At 35.7% G+C, this 26,508-nt stretch overlaps 1 protein-coding gene across 1 annotated transcript in view; it reads right to left on the bottom strand.

Annotated features, from left to right (window-relative positions):
- Positions 1-21,735, bottom strand: part of SEC24A (SEC24 homolog A, COPII coat complex component) — a 52,593-nt gene extending 30,858 nt beyond the window's left edge. Inside the window, exons 1-8 of the mRNA XM_033096067.1 lie at positions 21,171-21,735; positions 10,884-11,375; positions 6,550-6,693; positions 4,747-4,824; positions 4,034-4,194; positions 3,428-3,600; positions 2,493-2,595; positions 1,337-1,463 (exon numbers count right to left, since the gene is read on the bottom strand). Coding sequence (XP_032951958.1) covers positions 1,337-1,463; positions 2,493-2,595; positions 3,428-3,600; positions 4,034-4,194; positions 4,747-4,824; positions 6,550-6,693; positions 10,884-11,375; positions 21,171-21,267 — 1,375 coding nt within the window. The 5' untranslated portion in view covers positions 21,268-21,735. The remainder of the gene's footprint in view (positions 1-1,336; positions 1,464-2,492; positions 2,596-3,427; positions 3,601-4,033; positions 4,195-4,746; positions 4,825-6,549; positions 6,694-10,883; positions 11,376-21,170) is intronic.
- Between the last annotated feature and the right edge of the window lie 4,773 nt (positions 21,736-26,508).

Here is a 26,508-nt window from a genome sequence, read left to right as displayed (position 1 = left end):
ATTTGGCTGTTTTCTTAATTTAGTAACTTATAAATACTTCAATATAGACTAAATGGTAAAAGATAAATATACACTTTATTTTTTAACTCCATTCAAGATTCCTATATACTGAACGGCACTAAGTATGCCTTGCTTTTATAACTACAATCACTATGATTTTTCTTTTCCTGTCTTCTAATATCTTCTTCATTTTAATTCTTGCTAAAGCTGCTTTCTTAAAATACCTTGAAAAAATGATAAAAACTCATTAAATACCAATATTTTCTTAGATGCAAGACTAAACTTTGTCTCAAATTTCAGAATGGTATACAGATACTAACATTTGACATATAATATGTACAGACTCTGGCTGCTCGTAGAAAACCATGGTAAAACTACTTCAAAGGTTAAAGCATAAGGGTTTGGTGAATTTCATTAATTAATGAGACCTCTATGGAACATCCATTTCCTACCACTTATAATACACTAGAGCTCAAAGAGTATTTTCTATTAATTATCATTGCATCTGTCTTCCCATTAACTGCTTAGAAATTCAAATTTCTATGTGTGTTAAAGGGTAAGCCATAGTTCATGAAATAGTCTGGGCAGCATATGAAAGTGACTTCAACTTCTATTACAATTTCATTTCATATATTAAAGCACATAACATAAGATTTTAAAGGTGTACTAAACACTATACATATATTTTCTGAATTACTACGGAGTAAAAAGAACACTCTTACTCTGTCCTCACTTTCCTCTCTTAAAAAACACACAAACAATAAAAATGGCTTTTAAAAAAAAATCTCTTAAATTCCTTTATTTCCCAATGCTTAATAAAATTTCTTTCAAGCAGAGACTTAATTTTCAGTGTGGATTTGGCATGCCCTTTTTCTTCTATAACCCTATTATAATGTTGTTGGTTAGATGATATTCCTCAAAAATAAATTGTGAAACAGTTACTCAAAGAGTTCTCCTTAATTACTGAGAAAACTACATTCAACTAACCTTCTAGCACTGCCCACCTCCCTTCATACAGCAGTGAATGAAGCTAATGGCAGCTATTCTGTAGCCTTATTCTCTTTTACCCTAGAGAAAAGGTATGGGACAATTTCTAAATAAAAATATTTCTTGAATTACAGGCTTACATAACACCATGAAATGTGCCATTTATTATATACCCAATATCATAAATGTAAAAAAGTGGTACCAAAGTAAAGTTATCAATTTTTTTTGCTTAAAGAGTATATAATTATTCATATGTAAGTATAAGTGCATAGAAAAAAGTTAACAGAAGCTATCTCTGAGTGGGAGGACTAGCTATTTTTAAACGTTTCAGGGGAAAAAAACAACATACCATCATTTACTCGGTAACATAAGTTACACTTCCATCTCCTTTGATCAAGAAAGCTGACAAAAGGGTTGATGTACGTCCTACAGGAACGGCATCTCACAATTGTATTGGAGGTAACCACAGGCAATTGCTGAAAAAACAGAACTAATTTTTTAAAGGTAGTGATCATTGTGACCAAAGGTCAAGCATTAACCACACCTTCCAAATTGTTGGGATATTATAATTTTGGAGAAAAAACCTAGGGTAAAAAGATGTGTCCAAACTGCCACACACAAAAATTACATAGCTGAAATGTATTGATTTGAAACCCTATTGTTTTTCTCCAGGACTGGTCTCTTAAATTTTACCCTAAAAAAAAGTATTTACTTTCTCATTCAACATTTACATCGTAAAACCAACATGGTAAATTTACAATGTATTTTTGAGATGGGTGGCAAAGGAAGGATCAAAATTCTAAAACAAATGACCAATGAAATTAACTAGAAGTTTCTTCATGTTACATTAAGTTCTCATGAAAGAATGGTCACAAAGTAAGGTAAGGTTAAGTTATATTTAAATATTCAATTAAACTTTGCAATTATGTTCCTATTTCAAGTTTATCATACATATTAAAAGTTGTGAAGTCTTAATATAAAAAATCAGCAAAGGCAATACAAAACTATCCCAAAAAGGAGGTTTGTTTTGGGCAAGTCAATTCACTTCAGCACTGATTCTCTCAAGAGTATGTGGCATTATGCCGAGGTCCGAGACGCCTTAGCATAAAAGTAGACGTTTTTGTTTTGTTTTGTTTTTAACAGCTCCTTAAAGCAACAAAGTTTACTCCAAGAATGGCAGAACTGGGAGACTGGGTGAAATATTTTAACGGGTAAATAATTCATAGCTTTTTAAAATAATAAGGTTCATTTATTTATTTTCTTTCAGTATCTCTATTCTATTCAGTACCTCTTGGATTTTTCAACAATATGCTTATTTCACCTTGTTTTGAAAGTGTTTGGTAACAAAATTTTGGGTTGAATTATAAACAAAGGAATCTGTCAATGGTCAAATTCCTAAAGATAGATCAAACAAATTCTGTATGTAATTCTTTCATTATTATAGAAAATTCTTCACCACCGAGATCATTTCCCACAAGACATTTACTTTCACTAGTGAAACATACCACTAGGTCTTTGAAGGGATGAAGCAGCAGTCCCAAAGGAAGTTTGGCTTTATTCAGTAAGGCCTGAGTCTGAGGAATGCTAGTCAGCGTACATCGAAATAACCTATATTAAAGTAAAAACCATGCGTCAGTTGTTGCTATGATTATTTTTGGACAGAAACAAAAAAAAATGATTTAAAAGGTACATATTTTAACACTGGATCAGATTATAAATAAAATATTTCAATAGGCCCTCTCAAATTTTATCCCATTTAAATATTTAAGTCCTATTCAGAAAGAGAGGGTAGATTGTTATAACACTCTATTATATGATTAAAATAAAGTCTCTCCTCTGCTTGTGCACAAGCCAGTCTAGACTACCAAATGACCTATTTTTCTTTATATAAATCTACATTACACTGGAATAACAAGGTAATGCCCCAAATTTGCAAATGCAAAGTTAAGTTTATTACTAAAATGTTTAACTTTGCTGAACACTAGAAGACTATTTAAATTTAACAAAATTCAATTTATCAGAAAGTCTTTGCCACTTACATTTAAACTTATGGTCAATTTTAAGAAAGAAAAGAATGTTATAATTCTGTCTGTTATAAAAAAAAAAAACAATTTAAAATGAGAGCAAGTAAAGGATTACAATGTACTTTGGACATTGAAGAAATAATGTAGCTACCATAATGATAATGAGTATCAGTCCCATTACAGCCGATAAGGGCAGCAATCAACTCATGGGTTACAACCCTGTTTCTGGACTTAGAACATTTCAAATATCAATTAAGTAAGCAACTAACAGAGTTCTGTTTTCTGCATGCAGAACTACTTTCATAAATTAATATATTTGTGCAACTTGTTCATAACATATGAAGCTCGAAAACACCTGGGGAACTTTTAGAACACGTAAAATGTCATATTTAGTAAGAAACAGTTTGAAGCCTTACTCTGGGCTACAGTTGAGTTTCTGGATATCTTCATGCAAATTTGGAATTGGAGGCTGCAAAGGTGTTGGTGGAAGCATATTTCTTTCTTGAAGAAGATTGATAACTCTTAGCCCCTCTGGATGTAGACTTAATCCACTCATGCTTGCAGTTAAATGATTAGCACCTAAGGGAGTCTAAAGACATGTAATTTCAAATTAAGTAGGCTTTATAATGTCTTTGGTTGAAAACAGAAGTGTATAGGGACTTGGTAACTTAATTTCTCTAAAAATAACAAAACTATAACCTAGACTTCCTGGTCAATTTTTTTGATTCTGGAGATACGTAACAGAACAAAGGCCTTATGAAATATCCATTATTATTCTAACTGGTAAAAATGTTCATTATATTTTACTAAAACTTTTTCCTGCATATACAGTTTAACCCAAAAGGTAGAAAAGAAGGAAGGAAGGAAGGAAGGAAGGAAGGAAGGAAGGAAGGAAGGAAGGAAGGAAGGAAGGAAAGGAAGGAGGGAGGAAGGGAAGGGAAAAAGAAAAAGAAACGAGGGAAGGAAGGAAGGAAGGAAAGAAGAAAAGAAAAAAGAGGGAGGGAGGGAGATAGATAGATTACCTGAGTAAAGGCCTGTGGCCCAGTTGGGTAATTCAAGGAAGAGGGTGGCATTCCGATTGTACCAGGTGGTGCTGTATTCTGATAACCAGGTGGTAAGGAGGGATATGAATATCCAACACTTCGGCTCACTGTGGGATTCTTATTAGCAAGCTGTGGTGTTGCTAAAATCAAGGTAACTTATAAGTTCTACTTTATACTTCAGAATACTTTAAATCAACACATAAATCCATTAAATTATAGGAATTATAACTCCAAAATCCTTTGGGTAATTTAATACTTTTACCTACCAATTTTGTAAAATAAGACAAATAAACACTAATAATAAAGTAATAGCAATGATTAAAATCTAGTTAATATAGACTATGGCTATAAACACAAAAATAAGTTTATTTTCAGATGTACTAAACTTTGTATTCAGACTAAAATTCTAATTCAAAACAACTTTAATGAAAACATACTAAATGTTCAACTAGTTAAATAAGTTTAAATAGATCTAACTGATAAAAAATACTCTATAGTCATAATGTCACAATAGTAAAACCCAAGATCCCAGTTCAGAAAAAAAAGAAAAAACTAACAAAAAAATCTAAATGAATGGAAATAAAAAATGCTAACAGTAGGTATTGCTGCAAGACATGACTATGAAGATGTCTTCTTTGTTTTCTGACAATGAATACATTTAAAAAAAAAAAAAATCTTTCATAGCATCTCACCCAAGAAGCCACCGCCTTCAATTTCATCATAGCTATTGTGAACCACCATAGATCCATTATTGGTATTTGATGTAATACCTAAGAAGGAAGTTTGTTAACAATATTTAAATTAGAACAATTATTACAATTTCTGCAAAATTTGAGCTAATGTCTAAAATTTAAGATAACTTTCCAAATGACAAACTGTTTAAACTACAGCCCAAGAAAAATGTCAAATGTTAAAATAAAAATTCGAACAATGTAAGTTTTTAAACATGTCAAATATAAAAAGTATCAAATAATTTTATAAACTGCTAAAAAGGATGGTGCTGGGGGTGGCTCATTTGGTTAGTGCATGGTGCTAATAACACCAAGATTGCTGATTCAATTTCAATACCCGCACAGGCCACTGTGAGTTGTGCCCTCTTTAAAAAATGAAAAGGATGGTACTTTGTAGAGTTTATAATATTATATACTGTCTGGAAGATTTCAGCAGTTGTGAGAGCAGCATTAAAAACCCCAAGGGGCAGTACACACTGAAAAAAAAAAAAAATCACCAAAATCAATACTATTAAAAGATAAAATAAAATTATGAGGGTAAAAAAACTTTTCTTCCAAATTTCGGAACAAAGTGGAATCCTGAATTAATTTGAAGGTGATATAAATTAATTAGAGCAATTGCTTTTGTCTAGAGAACCATTAAAGTAAAATAAAAATCTTGCCCCTCACTCCCAATTTAAAGAGTTAAAGTCAAATGCCAGGGACATCTGCTTTTGAAGAATAGAAATTTATTTATTGGTACATTTGCTGTTTTGAGCTCTAATTCAAGTACAGAAGAAACTAAAATCAGTGAATAGCATCAATCTCTAGCACCTAAGTACAAAGGTGCTAACTTTAATAGTCACTTTAACACCACATAGATAAGTTTAATGGTTTCAATAATTCAGTAATTTCTTTCCAATTCACAAGACCACTATGACTTCAACCATGAGTTGATTCAGAAAAACTTAGTAAAATTGTAGAAACAAACAAAATCATTGGGCATATTTTCAGTTGGTTAAAATTTTTAATATTTGTTGTTGCTTGATTTTCAAAGTTATAATGTGACAACCAGTGGGACACTGCTGTATCATTTTGTTACTCATCGTTGACACCATTCTTTTCAAACTATTCACAACTATGTTTTCCCCCTACTTACAATTCTAAAAGAAAATACAAAAATGAGAATGTTTATTGTACGCAGTAGTAGAACACGAGCAATAGTTTTACCCCTCTTCTTCTGTTTTCCTACTTCTACATCTTGCTGCAATGGTTATTTTACTGCTAAAATCAAATTTCTTTACTAAATATTTTGTTTAAATCAATAAACGTATTTTAAAGTTATGCTTTAAAATATTTTACTTTTTATATAAAACTTCAAATGCTTGTATATTTAACTTTTTATTTAGACTCATAAATATTTGCTATTTACAATAATACTGCTTCCGTGGAAAAGAGCCAATATATCAAAGAATAGTTCTAACATCATGTCCAGAAAAGCAGGAATTCCCCTTTCAACTCCCTCTCCCAAAAGGCACCTAACTTTATAGCCACAGCAACAAAAAAAGTTAACAGCAGTGGTTCCCAAATGCTAGTCCACAGCCTAGCATAGGGCAGTGGAATTCTGACAAACTTTTTAAACTCCAAATTTCTGAAGTCTGTCCCTAAGCAAAACAACTAGATTTTCTGGAAGACTATGATTTGGATGCACAGAATTCAGATGATATTCATCCTTCTGCCCTAAGTCAAAGCTTTAAGACTTGATTTGGTTTTTGTCATGCTTACCTTCTTGGTTGATAGCTGAATTAAATGAGGGCTGAGGAGTGACTGCCCTCACTGGAGGTGGTCCTCCAGTTGGAGGGGGCCCAAGAGGAGCTCCTGGTTGAAAAGTGGTAGGCAGAAGTGGATTCACTAAGGGGGGTGCAGAACCTATGGAAACATTGGTTTTTCACATGTCACTTAAGAACTTAAGGCAAAGGCCAAAACAGCCTTTTACCAAATCTGAGTAACTTCTAAATTTACATTTTAATTATATTCAGCAACAAATTACCAGAAACGTTAACATCCCAGGTTTATGACTTTTTAATTTACATGCATCCTTTACACATTTTCAAGTCTCTTCTACCACGCTTTCATTAAGTGGTCAGTTTCAATAGGCCATGTCAAATATTCCAGTAGAAACTGACATACATAAAATTTTATTAATGGCCTATTATCCGTTCAATTAACATCAATTAGGTTTAGAGTTAGATTTCCAAAACTACAAATATTGTGATTATTCTAAATTCTCTAAGTTTTATTTGTTTTGCTCATTTTTATCGGGGGCATAACCTATTAAAATGAGATTGTAAATTTGTGTACTTTTCAATAACCTAACCAACAATTAAAAGTAGTTTACTTTCAGTAATAGTTTAAATACTATATTATGAACACTCCCTAAGCTTAAAAAGCAGGAAATGATCTAAAGTTTATGTATACTTTAGGAAACATTGCTATCCAAGAGGTGTAAAAGTACCCATCAAACTAAACTAAGAACGACATGGAATTTGTCCTTTTATCTCCTGGTATCTCACTGCCTCAATTTCATCAATTTTCTATTAGGACAATTAAGTTCTGACTAATGTAAAAATATTACAGGTTACTCTTGGGAAAATTCTTCTAGCTGATATGAAACGTTCCAAAACCCACAGCCACCTGTTCATTCAAGTCAGTAATATTGCTTATACCTTCTCATCCGCCAAAGACAGAAAATAAAATCTACAAAGTCCTGTAAAATACTACTGGTAAGTATATGATTTAATTTTTCATTCCAAGCCTTTTTTTTAAATCCTCTGAATTTATAAGTGAAATAAGTAATAAATTTTTCTTATAATATATTCTACAGTTAACTATTTTGTAAACTAAAGGAATGAAAATATGCAAATATGAAAATTTTCAATATGCTTCAATAGTGTTCAATTCTCCAGAGCCAAATTGAAAAATTATCCTATTACTAAACATTATAGCTCCCAAGAGGACTAATCAGTGCCCTGTGACAAAAGTAAAGACAAAGATTACAACATGTACCTCCCTTATCGAAGAAGCACCCACACATATCTTTGGCAATACAGACCAAAAGAACAAAAGGGCAAGGAACATTACCAACTCAGCATGAATGAGAATGTATGACACATCTGACCACAAAGAAGTAACAACCTAATGTTTAAAAGAATACAAGTGAGCTTATAGAGATTTTTCACAACTTTAAGAAGAATATTTTTTAATCTAGAATATGCTACATTTCATAAGAGAGACATTAGTTTTTCAAGCTGCATAGTTCTTATTTATAACACTAATAACTAAATTTTCAGAATCTGCCTTCTACGATCCCTAAATGTAAGCTAATGTAAGGATGCTTAAAGGTGGCCTATTAGGAAAAAGAAAGAATTTTAATATGTGGACTCTAGAAACTTAGTATAAACTTAGATACAGTTTTTAAGATCAATCAGGCACCTACTATCAAAGATGGGTTGAAAAAACAGGGGAGAAAATTGAGGAATTATTTTTAGAAGTCTCACAAGAAAAAGGCAGGGTAGTCATACATTCATTTTAGGTTCATTTTATTAGTTTATATATTTTTCTTTCTCCTTTTATATGGAAACCTTCAGAGTTTTGGCATTTGCTTATTTCTCTTTCACCACATCTGTGGCTTCTGTTATAGCCAAAAATATTTCAGATTATTGATTAAACTTTTAAACATGAAGCTACACCTACTCTTAAATAGTTTTTAAACAGTACCTGTCCCCAAATTATTTTCTTGTAGCTTTGTGTAAATTATTCAAGCCTCAGATTTCTTACTTAAAAAAGAGACCGCAGTGAAGATTAAATAAGATAACACATGTAAAAGTTTGGCAAAGTGCTGGAAAATAATATTCAATAAATGTTACCTAAAATTATTAATAATGAAGTGAGAATTCATTAATTTTAAGTGATTAATGCTCACTCATGGTGTCAAATTAACAAAAATGAAACTAACCAGAAGAATTTGGGCTCTAACAATTGTGAGTCAGAAGATTTCGACAAAGCAACTACATTTCTAGAAGTAGCCTTAATCTTTACAAGGCCAAACTGTCTTCACCAGGACCAATGGCTGGTCAAAAAGCTAAGAAAAATAAGTAGTTTCAGCAGTTAAATTACAAGTCTGATGAAGTGTATATAGCATATAGATGCAGAAATGCATAAGAATATACCTTTTGGTAATTACTGATATTACCGTTTCACTTGGATGCTTTTTTACTAGTTCGTTTCCTTGAGGATGTCTGCTGAGCAGAATCAACCTGCAGATTCCAACACAGAATTTTAAATGCTTTTCAGAGTAACACTATTAATGTTGGTAAGTGTGTAAGACTAATTTTAATAGCAAAAAAAAAAAAAAGAACAGTGAAATGGTTAAATGAACCTACTTTTGAATCAGATATGACCAAACACTGAGGTTAAAAATAAAAAGATCAAACAAAGTCAGTCCAAGAATATACAGATTTCTTCCCAAACTGATGTAAAGTTTCAACATAATCGCTTATCAAAATCCCAGCTGTCTATTTTACAAAAATTGACAAGTTGACTCTAAAGTTTTTATGAAAATGCAAGGGACCCAGAACAGCCAAAACAATCTTGAAAAAGAAAAACTAAGTTGGTAGAGTCACACTTCCCAAATTCAAAGCTCATTGCAAAGCTATAGTAATCAAGATGTTTGGTACTGGTGTAAAGACAGACATAGAGCTCAAAAAAATAGAATTCAGAGTCCAGAAATAAACCCTTACATTTATAACCAATGGATTTTCAACAAAGGTGCCAAGATAATTCAATGGAAGACAGAGTAGTCTTTCCATTAAATAGTCCTGGGACCACTGTACACGCACATGGACAAGAACGAAGCTGAATCCCTACCTCACACCACACACAAAAATTAACTCAAAATTAATTAAAGACCTAAATGTAGGAGCTAAAACCATAAAACTCTTAGAAGAAAACAGGTATAAAGCTCTGTCCACTGCTTTCTGACTACAGTTGTGCTCAATAACACTCCTTACTTCCTAAGAATTATCTGTTTTATCCTCTGAGATCTTACAATTTCTGGGGCCAAAAACTGTCCAAGCCAAGATAAAAAGATAACCCAAGCCTCACATCAAGACCAAAGAGAGACCACAGGGATTGAGCTTCCCTAGAATACAAAACGGAACCCAGTTAATAAAAGTAATGGCCAGTCCTTAAGGAAGTGTTTCTGCCATAGCCGAATCCCTGAAATATCACAGGTGATTCAAAGAAACACAGAGGAAACCTTCAAAGGAAAGAAGCAAATCAGGAACAACCCATGATTTTAAGTTAACTCAAAGGTTAGAGAATTAATTTATTTAAAGATGAACAATAATTTTAAAAATCAATTTGCAATGATATAGGTGGACCTAGAGAACATTATGCTAAGTGAAATAAGTCAGTAGGAGAAAGACAAATACCATATGATCTCACTTATATGTGGAATCTAAAGAACTGAATAAAAGGGGAAAGTATGCAGAAATAGTCTCAGAGATATAGAGGAAAAACTGATGGTTGCTAGAAGGGAGGGGAGTAGGTATGAGGAAGAAGGGGAAGGGATGAGACAGCATAAACTGGTAACTACAATACTGCCACGGGGACATGAAAGACAGTTTGGGGAATATAATCAATAATGTTGTAAAGATTTTGTAGGATGTTAGATGGGCAAATGTCCTATTAGGGAGACCACTTCATGGACGGTGTAGATGCCTGATCACTGCACTATACACCTGAAGCTGAAGCTGAATAATATTGTATGTCAACTATAATTTAATATATGTAGTCACGGGATATGGAGTATATATAGCATAGGGAATAGAGTCAATGGAATTGTAATATATATGTCAGAGAGGCAATAGATTGGGGGAAGGGGGTTATCACTTTGTGAGGGATGAAATGTTAACATTGCATTGTTTTGTACACCTGAAACTAATAAAAAAAATCAATAGCCTTCTATATAGTTTTAAGGCTTGAAATACTAATTCAAACATCTAAACAAGCAAAAGTTTCCCGTTTCTCTACTTTTAAGACTCCTAAAAGAACTCTACCTGATTTTACGAAGTTGTTTTGAAGTGAAGCATTTCCAGAAGAAACATATTGATGACTTGTAGTCAAATTTGTATTCCCAGACACAGCTGGTCCAGATGATGCACGAGGACAATGGTTTGTCTGTGATCCAGTGGATGGATAGTTACATTGCCAATTCAAAGGTGGCGGTGTGTTGGCTCCAGGAAAACTACCAGAAGGCATTGGTGTAGCAGCTGGGTTCTGAGAAGTAGGTTGTGGCATTCGGGGAACAGGACCACTATGGAGTGAAGGTCTCACTGTACTGGAAGCCACCGGTGGTCTATAAAGAGTCTGCCCAGGTCCCTGGTAATTACTTAATGGAGAAACAGTCTGAGAACCACCATAGGCTGACTGTCCAGAGACTGGATTCAAAGTCTTTGCTGGTATTAGATGAGGGTAGGATCCTGGAAGCGGAGAATTATATCCTTGGCTCCCTGATACTTGTGAAGACAACAGTGCATTTTGGAGAGGACCTTCCAAAAAAAGGAGGAAAAATTAGTCTTGCAAACAAATAAGTACTTTAAAAAATACAATAAAATGTATGGTATTCTTACAATGAAAACACTAATAACCCAATTTAAAAATGAGCAAAGTATTTAAATAGACATTCAAATATATTTCCAAAGAGAGAAACAAATGGACAGTAGACACATGCAAAAATGCTCAACATTATTAGTCATTAGAGAAACACAAATAAAAACCACAATGAGATACCACTCACACCAACTAGGCTAAAATGAAAAAATGGAAAATAACAAGTGTTGACAAGGATGTGGAGAAACTGGAACCCTCATGCTTTGCTAGTAGAAATGTTAAATGGTGCAACTACATTGGAAAACAGTTTGGCGGTTTTTCAAAATGTTACACATAGTTATATATAGCCTACTGAATAAACAGTCCACGCCAATATAAATAAATGAATAAATTACAAATCTAACAAGGAATGAGATATTTACACAGTCTCAAAGTACATCCCCACAGAATAGTAATCACAAAGGGAAAGGAGCAAGTTCACCGCGGAGAAGTTCGGCAGACACCGTTTTAATCAAGTGACTAAAGTGAACATCATCAATAATAGAATAAAATGAAACCATGTGCCACCTGGTAGAATACAATGAGAACAGAGCATCTCTTCTGTAACAGTCCTGCCAGCATGCATCATCTGACAAAACATCAGGCCATTCAAATTGAGAAACATTCTACAAAATAACTGGCTTGTAATTTTTAAAAGCATCTGGGTCATGAAAGTCAAGGGAAGCCTGAAGAACTGTTTCAGACTGAAGGACACTAAAGAGGCATGACAATTAAATGCCACATGTGATTCTGGACTGGATTCTTTTGCTATAAAAGGGTTTATTAGAATCCTATGAATGGGGTCTGAGGGTTAGATGATAGTAATGCATCAGTGTTATTTTTCTAATTTTGATAGTTGTAATGTGGTTATTTAGGAAAACTTTCTCATTTGTAGGAAATACAAACAAACTAAAGTAATTGGGAGTGATGGGACATCACGTTAACAACTTCCTCTCAAATGGTTCAGGAAAAAAATATTCTTTGTAATGTACTTGCAACTTATTTATAAATTTGGGATGGTTACGAAATAAAATGTTTATAGCAACACTAAGTAGTTATATTGTAGAGAACACAAATCACACCTACTCAATAAATGAGAAAGGCTAATAAGAACTAGTGACTTAGGGTAAAATTTCTAAGGACATCATCTTACTCAAAGTGTGGTATATGAAACACCTTAAAACAAATCGAAAATTATGTACTCTGGAAGGCTGTTCTAGTAATGTTGACATCAATGTGAAAAACCACGTGAGATACCAATTCACACCTACTAGGATGGCTATAATCAAAGACTGACTGACAATAATAAGCGTTGGCAAGGATGTGGAGAAATTGGAAATTTGAATACATTACTGCAGAACGTAAAATGCTGTAGCCACTTTGGAAAACAGTTTTTCAGTTTCCCAAAATGTTAAACATAGAGATATCGTCTGACCCATCAATTCCACTCCTAGGTAGGTACCCAAGAGAAATGAAAATATATGTCCATACAGAAACTTGCACACGAAAATTCATAGTAACATTATTCATAATAGCCAAAAAGTGGAAACAACCCAAATGTCTATCAATTGATAAAGGGATAAACAAAATGGGGTATATCACACAGTGGAGTACTATTTGGTCATAAAGGGTATGAAGTACTGATACATGTGACATGGATGAACCTTAAAAATAGTATGCTAACTTAAAAAAGCCAATCACAGAGACCACATATTATACGATTCCACTTATATGAAATATCCAGAACAGACATATATATAGAAATAGAAAGTAGATTAGTGTTTGCCTAGGATTTGGGGTTTAGAGACAAATGGAAAGTGACTGCTAATGGGTTTGGGGGTTTGCGGAGTGATGAAAATGTTCTAAAATCAATTGTGGTGAGGGATGCACAACTCGAATATACTAAAACCAATGAATGGCATACTTTTTAATGGGTGAATTGTATGGTATGTGAATTATATCTCAATAAAGTTGTTTTTAAAAGTGGTTTAAACAAATAAAAAAAAAGAGTAGAAACACTCCAAACGTCCACCATCTAATGAATGGATAAATAAAATGTGGTATATTATACAATGGAATATTATTTGGCAATAAAGTACAGTTGACCCTTGAACAAAATGGGTTTGAACTCTGTGAGTCCACTTATAAGTGCATTTTTTTTCAATAAATAAATGTATTTTCTCTTCATTATGATCTTCTTAATAACATTTTCTTTTCTCTAGCTTAGTTTATTATAAGAATACAATATATAATATATATGTAACATACAAACCATGTGTTAATCGACTGTTTATGTTCTCGGTGAGGCTTCCTGTCAACAGTGGGCTATTAGTAGTTAAGTTTTGGGGAAGTCAACAGTTATATACAGATTTTCGACTGGGCGGAGGGTCAGTGCCCCCAACCCCAGCATTGTTCAAGGGTCAACTGTACTAATATACGCTACAACATGGATGAATCTTGAAAACAGTATGCTAAAAGAAAGGCAGTCACAAAAGACCACATATTGTATGATTCCATCCATATAAAATGTCCAGAATGGGCAAATCTATAGAAACACAAAGTACGTAGCTTAGTGGTTACCCACTGCTGGCGGGTACAGGGATGTGGCACAGGGACTGACTGATAAGGGGGACGGGATTTCTTTTAGGGGCAGAAAAAATGCTCTAAAATTCAACTGGGGTGATAATGGCACTACTTTGTGAAAATACTAAGAAGCATTGAATTGTAAACTTTAAATGGGTAAATTACATGGTATATGAATTATATCTCAATAAATCAGTTTTTAAAAAGAAGACAGAATAATTTATGCAATTCATATAATAGCTACGTCTGGGAGCGAGAAAGGAGATGTGATAAAGGGCATAAGGGTTTCAGAGGTACTGGTTACACTCTGTTAAACTACGTAACAGAGATACTCTGTTAAACTAGTAGTGAATACACAGAAATTCATTTTATTATTTCCCTTTAAACTATACATGTGATTTATACAATTCGTGCGTGTGTTTCAAAATAAACATTTTAAAAACGAAAAAAGGTGCATGTAAAGAGTTTAAATAAAATTATTTCATGAATATAGAAGTAGAAAATTAATGTTTCTAATATATAACATTTAAAAATCGTACACATATATCTTTAAATACAAAGTTTAAAGATGCATGTGTTAGTAAAATAAAACATTAAACATTACAAATAGTCATTTGATTAATTTCATCCACATCCCTACAATTTCATACTTTCAAATGACCTGAAAAAAATTGGGGAGGGGGAAATCTTCTCATTGGGAAAATGGTGGATTGCCTTTTTATAGATTCACCTTATTTTTATTTTTAAGCATATATAGTGTTTCATTCCATAGAATGCCAAACAAACTAAATTTTATTGTCAAGACATCATCTTAACTTCTTTGGGCAGAAAATAAAATTTGTATTCCACATAGAGCCTGGTACCATTCTGACTCAAATATTTGATCTGGTTCCCTCTCCTACTTAATTGCTAAATTAAAATTTAGGAGATTACAGCAGGTCAGAAAATCAAAGAATGACAGAATCACAGAGAATCACAGTCATCTTTCTAAACAAGAAAAAAAAACACCCACTGGGACCAAAAGGAACAATGAGTTAAATCAGACTCAATGAGTTAAATAAACTCATGAGTCTTAGCTCCTGGCAAATGCATTGTCTCCACCGAGAATATTCCAGGCTAATTTCTGAATCTTCCTATTTATAATTAGAATTTTTTTTACTGATTCCTGTCTAAAGACTCCGAAGAAAGCAACATATTTATAAATGTGAAATATAGCACGGTAATCCAATGGAGAAGTGTTTGAAGTATTTAAATGGTGACCCTAGGCCTGGAATCATTTTAAAATAAGCATACCAAAAGATTGGCCAATGAGAAACCATCAATGAAATTCCAAATCTGTTGTTTAGAAACAAGGTAGTGTTCTGAGTACCATAAGACTATACTCTGTGACTATCTTACCATAACACAGATTTTAAAAAAGTTTCACTTTCCCTAAATTTTACCCCTTCAATGTTTATATAACCCATTTATATAGTCATCTTGATTCCTTGGAATAACACACAGGATAGGGAAGGAGAGAGAAGCATAAGTAAGTTAAATTATATCTCTGGCTGATCAGCAAAACATCAAATCAGAGGGGAATGTTCTGGGAAATTAACTACTAACGATTTCCAAGAGTACTTTGCTTATGTATATGTATGATTTATCAAATACTAACAGATGAATTACAGAACCTGCGTATTCCAAAGGACTCTAAAGATTCTGGTCCCCTGAGTAACCTCAGGCTTAGAGCAGCTAAGCAACTTGTCCCAAATCACACGAGTCAACATAGTTCACTGAACTCCCATTTTCTATATATTCAAACTCCATAGGTGTGCATATTCAATCTCTGGGACTTACTAGAAAGCTACGTAAAGGAATGTCATAAAATCCTATACAATCAACTTCCTGATTGTACAAGGTCACTCTATGTGGAATGTATATGGAAAGAAACATCATAAAGTAATGATTACGAGCACAGACTGGAACAACTGAGATCAAATTCTGGCCTTGAAATTTAGTTAATTGTCCTTCAGCAATGTTTAACCTTTCTAGATCAGTTTCCTCATTTAAAGAATGGGAACAGTAATAGTACCTAAACTATAGTGTTGATGTATATGGTAGGCAGAAAAATGACCCCCCAAATATGTCCATGTCCTAATCCCTGGAACCTGTGATATGTTAGGTTACATGGCAAAAATGGAATTAAGGCTGCAATCAACTGACTTTGAGATAGGAAGATTAGATTATCAGGTTGGGCCCAAAATAATCTCTAGGGTGAAAGAGGGAGGCAGGAGACTCAGGGTCAGAAAAAGACTTGACAGGACATTGCTGGCTTTGAACATGGTAGGGGGCCATGAGCCCAGGACAAGGATAGATTCCAAAAGGTGGAAAAGGCAAAAATGCAGCTTCTCTGCTCGAGCCTACAATAAGGAGCGCAGCTCTGATGACTCATTTCAGACTTCTGACCTCCAGAACTGTAGGATAATAAATTTGTGTTGTTGAAGATACTAAGTCTGTGGTATTTTATTACAGCAGCAGTAGGAAACAAATACAATGTGAGGATGAGATTTAGGATTCAAGACAACTACATAAATGGGTTATATAAACACATTTATAATGGTGTTTCTCATATACACGTAGTTAGTACTCAATAAATGTTTCCTACTGTCATCATCTAAGAAACATGTACTTGTGTCCTTAATACTGCAGCACTCACCAGTATTTCTGCTATCAGTGAACCAAATAATTTCATGTGAAGTAATCTTTCATTTAGTTAAAGACTGATCCTATATTTAGGCTAATGATTTATTTTATTCCAAATGGTTATGAACATTCTATTCATTCCCTGATTGTAAAGACACGTTTTACTATATATCTTCTGAGGATACAAAGGTGAGGCAAGTCCACTCTATCCCTGCTGTCAAGGAGCTCACAGTCCAGATGGGAAGACAAAATTTTGATTTAGCACCTCACCTCACACATCAAAATATACTGTGATCACTTACAGAGCTGACCAACTGAAACTATAAGTACAACAAATGGATGCCACTGCATGAGTACAATTTGTGAGTCAGTCACTAAAAATAAGAGCTTTAATAAAGCAATGGAAGAGTTAATTCGATGCTAGGAATCAACGTGGGGGTAAGGAACAATTTCAGGATCTATAAGACATTTATGAAATGTGATGTTGAAACAGCAAAGAAATGCACTAAACACTAACAAAAATTAGCGTCAGGTCATGTACTAATTATAATCCAATTAAGCTAAGCAGCAGTTTTGAAAAATATCAGCTAATATTTATTGTTAAAGTATATGACCTATCCACCTGCAGAAAGAAACCAAAGAGGAGATTCTGATCCTTGATTTAGGCACTAATTCAAGGCGCTAGGTCCTGGGATTCGGAGATAACAACCAGATAAATTGAATAACAATGGTTATGTAAGACACCTAGGTTTAAATCTAGGTAACACAAATCTAGGTCATTGGCTGTGTAATCTTGAGCTAGTTGCTTGACCACTCATCTCAGTCTCCTTGTCAGTAAACATAACAGTTATAATCTCATAGAGCTGTTGTGAGGATTAAATGAGATGATGTATATAATGCAACCTAGCACAGTCACTGGGCATAGAGTAAATAAACAATAAAAGCGTTAGTTCTTATTGCTACCATTTCTCTTTTAGGAGCTCCCCATCAGCAGAGACAAACAAGATGCTCAATGCCTAAGTTCTAATAGAGGTATGCAAAGAGTCTTATGGGAGTCCGAAGTTATTTGCCCCCTGGAAACATTAAAGAGAACTCAGCCAGAACAATCAGTGTTACAGACCACATGCCAATTTTATTCACAGCCTGTTTTGATAACTAAAGACTTCCTATATTAAATACACAATCATAAAGAGATCTACATTCCTGTCATACCTAAAACAGAGATATGAGTACAAGTCTAGCATTTAAATCGATGCCCAAACCTACCCACATATTCTATTGAGTTTTAGCTGATACTATGATGCAAAAATCCACAGAAAAAGTCACCAGAAAAAAAAAATTGAAAGTGAGCTCTATCTTATAATAAATTTATGTTGTTTGAACACAGTTCTACTTTCTACTTTCAAAGGTATTTTCAGGTACCTTTGGTCAACTGCGATCCAAAAATGTTAAATGGAAAAGTCAATACATGTTTACTGACCTAAATTACACAATACCCAAATCTAAAACTTTCATTCAATAAAACTGATAATTCCTAAAACGTGCTAGACATATGGGGAGCTGGAGACAGAATATTATGCAAAAGCAGATATATCTGCTGTCATAGATTTTACAGTATAGAGGTGAGACAAGATATTACTTTATAAAATTACAATATAACGGGGAATCTGAGTGGGAGAAAGGATGAATACCCTTAATCTATATGGGAAAAGGTGAGTACTACATAAATACTACAAAAAATAAAATTAATAAAACTGCAGTTTTTAACTGCCTTGGCAAATGGATTTAAATAGTCAATAAAGAAGCTAATTAACAGTGAGAGTCATGATTTCCCTTTAGCCTTATTACATGGTAATCAGATAAAGATTTGCCAGTTTAAGTAGTCTTAACAGTTCACTATCAATTTTTGCAAAGGAAATAAGTGTACACAAATCTACAGAGACTTAGAAAAACCTGTCTAGATAATTTCAGATTGTAATGCAATGTAACAATCTACCACAGAAGGAAATGTCTCCATATGTGAGGAATTCTGCAATATAATGACATCATACAATATGAAAGCAAGTTTTAGCAAGTTATAGAAAAATGAAAAAGGTTTTCACAGTAGTCCCCTCTTATCCACAGTCCTACTTTCTGTAGTTTCAGGCATCTTTGGTCAACGGCGATCCAAAAATGTTAAATGGAAAATTCCAGAAATAAACAATTCAGAAGTTTTAAATTGCACACTGTTTTGAGTACCTCACTTCATCTTATCATGTAAGCATTGTATCATCTCACATCATCACAAAAAGGGTGAGCATAATACAATAAGATATTTTGAGAGAGACCACATTCGCATAACTTTTATTACAGTATATAGTTATAACTATTCTCTTTTATTACTAGTTGTTATTGCTGTTAATCTCTTACTGGGCCTAATTTGTAAATTAAATTTTATCATAGGTATGTATAGGAAAAAAACATGGCATACATAGGGTACGTTACTATCCACAGTTTCAGGCATCCACTGGGGCGTCTTGGAACAGATCCCTCGCAAATAAGGGGGGACTACTGTATTTGGACTTTTCATTATAATCTAAAAAACATCTGAAGATCCAACTGAATTGTGCTATATAATTTAAGGAAGCTACATTAAATCTAAAGCTTAAGAGTATTCCATAGAGTATTTAAGCAGCAATAACAGCCTTGAAAGAGTTAAGCAAAAACACCTACATTCCAGCATTGAACTTTTTCCCCCCTTCCACAGACATACCCTCCCCTCCAATTCTCCACCACGTCCCTACTCTATTTATTAATGGGATGCACAATGAAGGGACTCACTATATGACATTGGCCACCTTATTGAGAATAATTCTACAAAAAACTTTAAAATGAAGATTATAAAAAGACTTAAAATTATACCTTCAAAAAAGGAATGTATTTACACAGTTCTATAATTTCTTTCCCTGTCTGAATCCCCACTTGGCTCTGGGCAACATGTACACAGGGACTGTACCTTGAGTTGTATTTTCCCAAGGACAGAACTTAGAAGGTGTGTAACAAATGTCTGTCGGACTGGTTCAAATCAACATAGTGACAACATCTCCGATATGGCATCTCAGTGGCTAAATTCCTTTGACATTTCAAAATTAACAAAATTATACTTACATATAAGCTTACAAGCATATTTGCAGGATTTGACATTTAAAGCTCATGTAGAATAGCAATTTATAAATTATAAGAAAAAACCATTGCCATGACATCTTGCTTAAGTTTTTTGACCTTAAAGTGAATTTCTTAAAATGATTTCATCCTCAGTGTAAATGTTGGTAAATAGCCTAGAATAAATGTAGTTTACACGTTACCATAAATTTGAGACAGAACAATTAACACCATTTCAGTGCTTACCCCCACTTAATTCTTGCTTCTGCCTACTCACAGACATTTTTTAAAATCTTTTGGAGCCTTCTTTGTTAAAAAACAAACAAACAACAAACAGTAGTCTTCTCTAAAAACAATGTAAATTAGCTATTTTAGTCAATGGATATATTCTCAAACTTCACAGCAATTTTAGACTCCAATGGGCAAGTTAAGTATTTCAGTATTATTCTAGTTTTGTTTCCAGGAACAAAAGATTTTATAGGTAAACTGGCAACTTAGCAAGCTTTGGCAGACAACCTATCTTTCTCCATCATAACAAATATAATAAGCTTAGCAAATCACAATGCAGGAGAATTTAAAGAATCCTAGAAGAGGTGGAAAAACATAAGACCCTCTCACACCAAATGACAAATTATAGTGCCACATGCACACTGTCCTGAGAGGTTGAGATTTGTCTCCAACTACTCTCAAAGCATGTAAAGGCCTCTGGAAATCAAACAGGAGATTCTCCCCTCTATTTGGTTCTTCCAAAGCTGGAAAACTGAACAGGTGGCCTAAGCACAACTGGAGGAAAGTTCTTAGAAAGATGAATGGGCCCTAAAAGGGTCTCCCAAAAACACAACCATTCATTCGTCTCCACAAATTCAAAGTGAGTGTGACCCGAATCCCACCGCAGGCCCTGAGGAACCAAAATGAATCAGATCCCAAACTCTGCTCTCCAGAAGTCAAGGTGGCACATGAACAACTCTGAGCCTTGTACGAGAGTTGTGAGGTATGGACCGAATCCACTTTTTATCCACGAAAACAGCAACTGCTCATTAATAGTTTGCTGAACGAATGAATAAGTAAATAAATATGAAACACTAAGACAAGCCGGGAGTTGCGGGTGCATATCCGTCGCGGTCTCCGTGGCCCAGCTGCCCACCGCCACCGGCGCCTGGCTCCGGTCGGGAGGTCACCCTCTCCTCTTGTGTTGCCTCAGGCGGCGGCAGCAACCAAAGTTCAGCTCGAGCCCCGGCCCAGGGTGCGCGACACCAGCACCCCCCCTGCCCCCGAGCGGCACTAACCGTTGGTGTAAGGAGACCCCGAGGCTGAGGCCTCCCCGTTCTGGGTCTGAAGGCCCGTTAGGGCACCGCCGGAGGCCGGTATCCCCGGCTGGGACATGACGACGGTGGTTTTCCGGGCTGGTAGGGGTCTGCGACAGCGCCAAGGGAAGAGCTGAAAGACGACTGCTCGAAGCGGAGGCAAAGGGCTAACGACTTAGGACGGAAGGCGGGGAGGAGAGAGGGCGGTGCAGCAAGCCCTAGGCCTGGCGCCGCATTCTCCCCAGCCCACCGGCGGCCACGACTAGGCCTGGGAGCTGAGAATATGGAGTAGGGCCGGTGGGGCCGGGAACGCTAGGCTGGAAGGCAGCAGCCAAGCGGCGAGAAAAGGGAGGCCCCTGCCGGAAGTGCCTGTCAGCCGCCGGCCGCGCAGGCGCAATCGGGACACGTGGCACTTCCGACTCCCGGCTGGCCTTCGCCACCGCAGTAGGTACTTCAGGCTTTCCCCGCTGGGCTGCCCAAAGGCCACCTGACAGCTCCGGGTGTCCCGGCCCTAAGGACCGTGATCGGCCTGGCCTGCCACGTCACTGACTCTCACCGCCAGCCGGAAGTAGAGTGTGTCACCGCTACGGAAATCCCCGCGGTCGTGAACGTCATCTCGCCGGCAGAGCCAAGATCTGAGCGAAATCTGGGCTTTCGTGGGGTGGGATTGACTGGTTCTCTCCTCGGGTTTTTGTGAAGATTACCTGAGACGATAGATGTCATCGTCCTCTGTTTAGACTATATCTCTGGTAGCTGAACCGATTCATGTTCATCACAGTATTTCATGTCACATTTCGTCATCATATTCCAGGTGTAAATTGTAAAGGCATTTTTAAAAAGGGGTGGTTAATTATGCTCCTGTATTAAAAGTGTAATCAAATCGTGGAGAAGGCCTCTTTTTGACTGGAAGATTCAGAAATAATTTTAATTTTGAAACTCGCTGATTCATAGCATAGTCACGCTAAAGTTCATTGACGATACCTTGAAAAGCACATTTAAATGGCAGTTTCAGTTCCTCTTCTAAGAGTTTACAGTAAGGTGAAACTTTCAAATGTCCTGTCTAGGCAAGTAGACTTTTTTTTTTCTTTTTCTTTCTTTTTTTTTTTTTGCAAGTAGACTTTTTTTAATTTTGAGACCAAAGGGAGGTAGAAACTGGAGTGATTAGACAATATAGTTAATGAGTGATCTCAATAGGCATCTTACCTACCTTTATTCTAGGTAGGTTTTTCCTGCTCTGAGCTGATGATAAAGCCCTTCTTTAAACTACAGATTTATGTAGTAGAGATGATTAAAATGTCATGCTAAAGATTTCGCAATCCCAGAAGGGTGAAGTACATCTTACTTTATTTAATATCAAATGCCTGCTACGAAACGTTATATTACATACAAAGTGAGCACGACCTAAACCACTGTATCAGGCCTGAAAAGCAAACAGTAAGAATTCAAATAACTAAGTGTTAAATTCTATCCTAACCCTGTTTTATCATTTGCCTGAGAACCTTAACTAAAAATGTGTTTGCTGTGGGTGGAATTCCACAACTCCTTTGTACAAAGGCTTCTTTACCATAAAGACAATACTTTTGGTCAAACTATTTTCATCTTATAGTCCCTATGACAAAGTCTCAAATCACATGTCCCAAGAACAATTAAAAAGATACACAAACAAAAGCTTCTCAGAGTTTTAAAGAGAAAATAGATCTCAAAGAGAAACTGAACCTTCCTGAGGTCAGACAGAAAATCATGGTCATCTTCAAATGGGCAAATGCTTAATCCTGGTGTCAAACTTGCATTCGTTTAACTCTTTTTGATTTAATGCAGCTCCTTAATGATCTTGGTTGTTGACTTTGGCACAGGAGTTTGATTTGGTTAAATCAAGCTTTCTTTGAACTTTGTTCTGTTTAAGCAATGTCTGTGTGTTCAGAGGGAAAAAACCTCATGGAGAGCATTAGCCATTTTAAAAAGTAAATAACCTCATTGGTTAAATCAGGTTAAATAAACATAAATAATTTGCTAATAAGTAAACATTGTTTTTTTCTAAAATTTGTTCTATCCCTAAGAATCCATGTTGCTATTATTCCCCACAAAACTATGGTTAAGTCTTTCATTTTACTTGATTTTTTTTACATTTTAAATATAGTCAGCTTTAAAATATTGAGAAGAAAAGCAGTATTTGTCATCTGCCCACCCTCCGGGATAATAGGATGGTAAGTTTAAGTAACTGAGGTGAGACAGCATATTTAAAAACTTATTATCCACACATTGTCAAATCCTTCTCTGACTTCTTAAAATATGGTCACACAAATATCAAGGAACAATTATTAGTGCTATTACAAGTGGTTAAGGGTATTGCTATTTCTTTGGTCAACTACCTGTGTCTACCCTACATTTTTCTAAACTGATGTCAATAATATATTCTATGTTTTGATACTTGTTTTCCAGAACACTGGGACCCTCTGGCACTTATGCACCCTTCATATGTATATGTATCACATATTCTGTATATTATTTTCAGAGCCTTCAACCCTGCTTAAGAAAATTATAAACAATACAGTGACACAAACGTGTTTCAGTAAGGAGAGAGCACTATACAAAGAATATTCCATGAAAGTTGATAATTTAGACCCCAAAGAGGGAGACAGTCATTCCTGATAAAATTTGCTGATAACACAGAAGTGCATTTAAGCTCACACCAGGGCCCCTTTGCCTGCTTGCTCATGACTACTGAATTGCCAGCTGATAAACAGGATCAATTTTACTTTTCAGGATGGGGGAAATTATTTCAGGGCCATTAATTATTTTTTTTTAATTTCTATTTCAAACACAAAAAAAAATGATTTTAATTACAAATAACAGGTTTGTTCTGAAACTCTCTTGTGGCTCCATTTTAGAAACAGTTCCTTTGGCCTCATTTGCCTCTGACAGGACATCTGTTTGTATCTGAAGTCAGTAGCTCTGAAGTTACATCACAAGGACACTTTTCTCATACCAAGCCAGTAAACCCTGTTGCTTTCTTTGAAAACTTCCTCTTTATGTAGTTCTTCCCATTCTCGTTGCCCACTAGTTAGTTTAATCTTGCACTTGAATTATTGGAATAGTCTTTCTGGTTTCCCTTTCTCTAGTCCAGTCTACATGTTGAATTGAGTTCCTAAATACTGATCCTGTTTTTATTTTCCTGTACCCCAAAACCTGTAGTTGCTCCCTGTACCTTCTCCACCAAGTTTAAATTTTCTACATGGTTTTTCTCATCTCATGCTAAGTAAAACCCAAAGTCCTACCCATACATACCACTCAAGATCTGGCCTTGCTGTCCTTCTGTCCTCATTTTCCACACTTCCTTTCAATCACTCCACTCCAGACACACTTTCCATTGCTCTAGCTACTCAAGCACAAGCCAGCCTTTTACACATACTTCCTCAAGACACCTACCTAGCTCAATGTCTCACCTCTTCAGCCTTCATTCAAATGTTATCTTGTTGACTAATGACAAGCCCTTCTGTGAACACCCTATACAATAGCATACCCTCCCTGCTCACTCTCTAGCCCTCTGACCCTGCTTTATTTTCCCCATAGCACTTGTAATCATTGTTATATATTTGGGTCTATGTTTATCTTTCTTCAATGGAATACAATTCTACACATATCCTGTCAGTTCTAAAGGAATCGTTTTGATTTCATGTCTGCCTCCTTGTTTTGACTGTCAGACCATAGAGACCAGAAACTGTGTCCTATCCACCTCTGTATTCTCAGCACTTGGCTTAGGCCCTCACACTTAACAGGTGTTCAATGAACTTTTTTTTTTTTTAGATTTTTTATTGGGGAAGGGAAACAGAACTTTATTGGGGAACAGTGTGTACTTCCAAGCCCGTTTTCCAAGTCAAGTTGTTGTCCTTTCAATCTTAGTTGTGGAGGGTGCCGTTCAGCTTCAAGTTGTTGTCCTTTCAGTCTTAGTGGTGGAGGGCGCAGCTCAGCTCCAGGTCCAGTTGCTGTTGCTAGTTGCAGGGGGCACAGCCCACCATCCCTTGCGGGAGTTACCGGCAACCTTGTGGTTGAGAGGAAGCACTCCAACCAACTGAGCCATCCGGGAGCTCAGCGGCAGCTCAGCTCAAGGTGCCGTGTTCAATCTTAGTTGCAGTTCAATCTTAGTTGCAGGGGGCGGAGCCCACTATCCCTTGAGGGAGTCGAGGAATCGAACTGGCAACCTTGTGGTTGAGAGCCCACTGGCCCATGTGGGAATCGAACCCGCAGCCTTAGGAGTTAGGAGCATGGAGTTCTAACCGCCTGAGCCACCGGGCCAGCCGAACATTTTTAAATGAATAAAATTTAGTGTCGTCTCTTCCAGTATTCTATACTATTTTAACCCTCATGAATTCACTACTACAAGTTCATATGGCACTTACAGCCTAAACCACATCTAGCACTTGTCTCTAAACTCTCTAATTCTTTTAGGTTCTTAACTATTATGCTACCTTGTGTCCAATCTAATACAGACCTAATAGTGTAACTGAAATAGTGTCAGCTTCTAGTCAGGCCCCATCTCCCCTGGGCAATATGGGAGGTACAATATCAAATGCCAATTTTTTTCCTTAACCTCAAATACGTTCCTCTGCCCCCGTCTCCTCTACAAACACCCTGGCACCATAGTAGCAGAGATTTGAGGTGCAACTTCCCCTCTAAACCTATCTTTTCATCATTCTTTCTGTTGAATGTCCTCACCAGCTCTCTCATTCATTGATTAATTAATGTATTCAATAAATATTGATTAAATGCCTTCTACATGTCAGGCACTGAGCTAAATAAGCAAAAACAGAACAGGACAGACAAAATCTCTTCTTTCTCTGGAGTTTACAGTGGACGAAACAAAATAAATATATATTTTAAGTTAAAATTTGTTTAAATGCTATTGAGGTATTGGTACTGAGATAGAGAATAGCAAGGAGGGACTTGATTTGGATAGGATGGTTAGGACAGAAAGTGTCATTTAATCTGTGACCTAAAGGATGAGAAAGCTAACTATACAAAGAAGATGGGGAGAAGAAGGGCTCTGGGCAAAGAGAACAGCACCTACAAAGGCTCAGAGACAGAAATGCACTTGCTGTGGGGAGCAAGGCAGAATGGCAGGAGATAAGATTGGAGAAGTAGAGGGGTCTGAGCAACAAGAAACTTATAAAGCATTGTAAGGAGATTATATGCTTTGGAAAGCCAGTAGAAGAACTGTAAACGGGGGAGTAATTTGATCCAATTCATGCTTTAAGATGAATGAATTAAAAAAAAAAAGTTAGTCCAACAGCTGTGAGGGTAATTGATTGAAGGGAAAAGGATG

The sequence above is a fragment of the Rhinolophus ferrumequinum genome, chromosome 24 (assembly GCF_004115265.2).
Source record: "Rhinolophus ferrumequinum isolate MPI-CBG mRhiFer1 chromosome 24, mRhiFer1_v1.p, whole genome shotgun sequence".
NCBI lineage: Eukaryota > Metazoa > Chordata > Mammalia > Chiroptera > Rhinolophidae > Rhinolophus > Rhinolophus ferrumequinum.
Note: the sequence above shows the minus strand (reverse complement) of the source record. Positions and strands in the feature narration are given on the sequence as shown.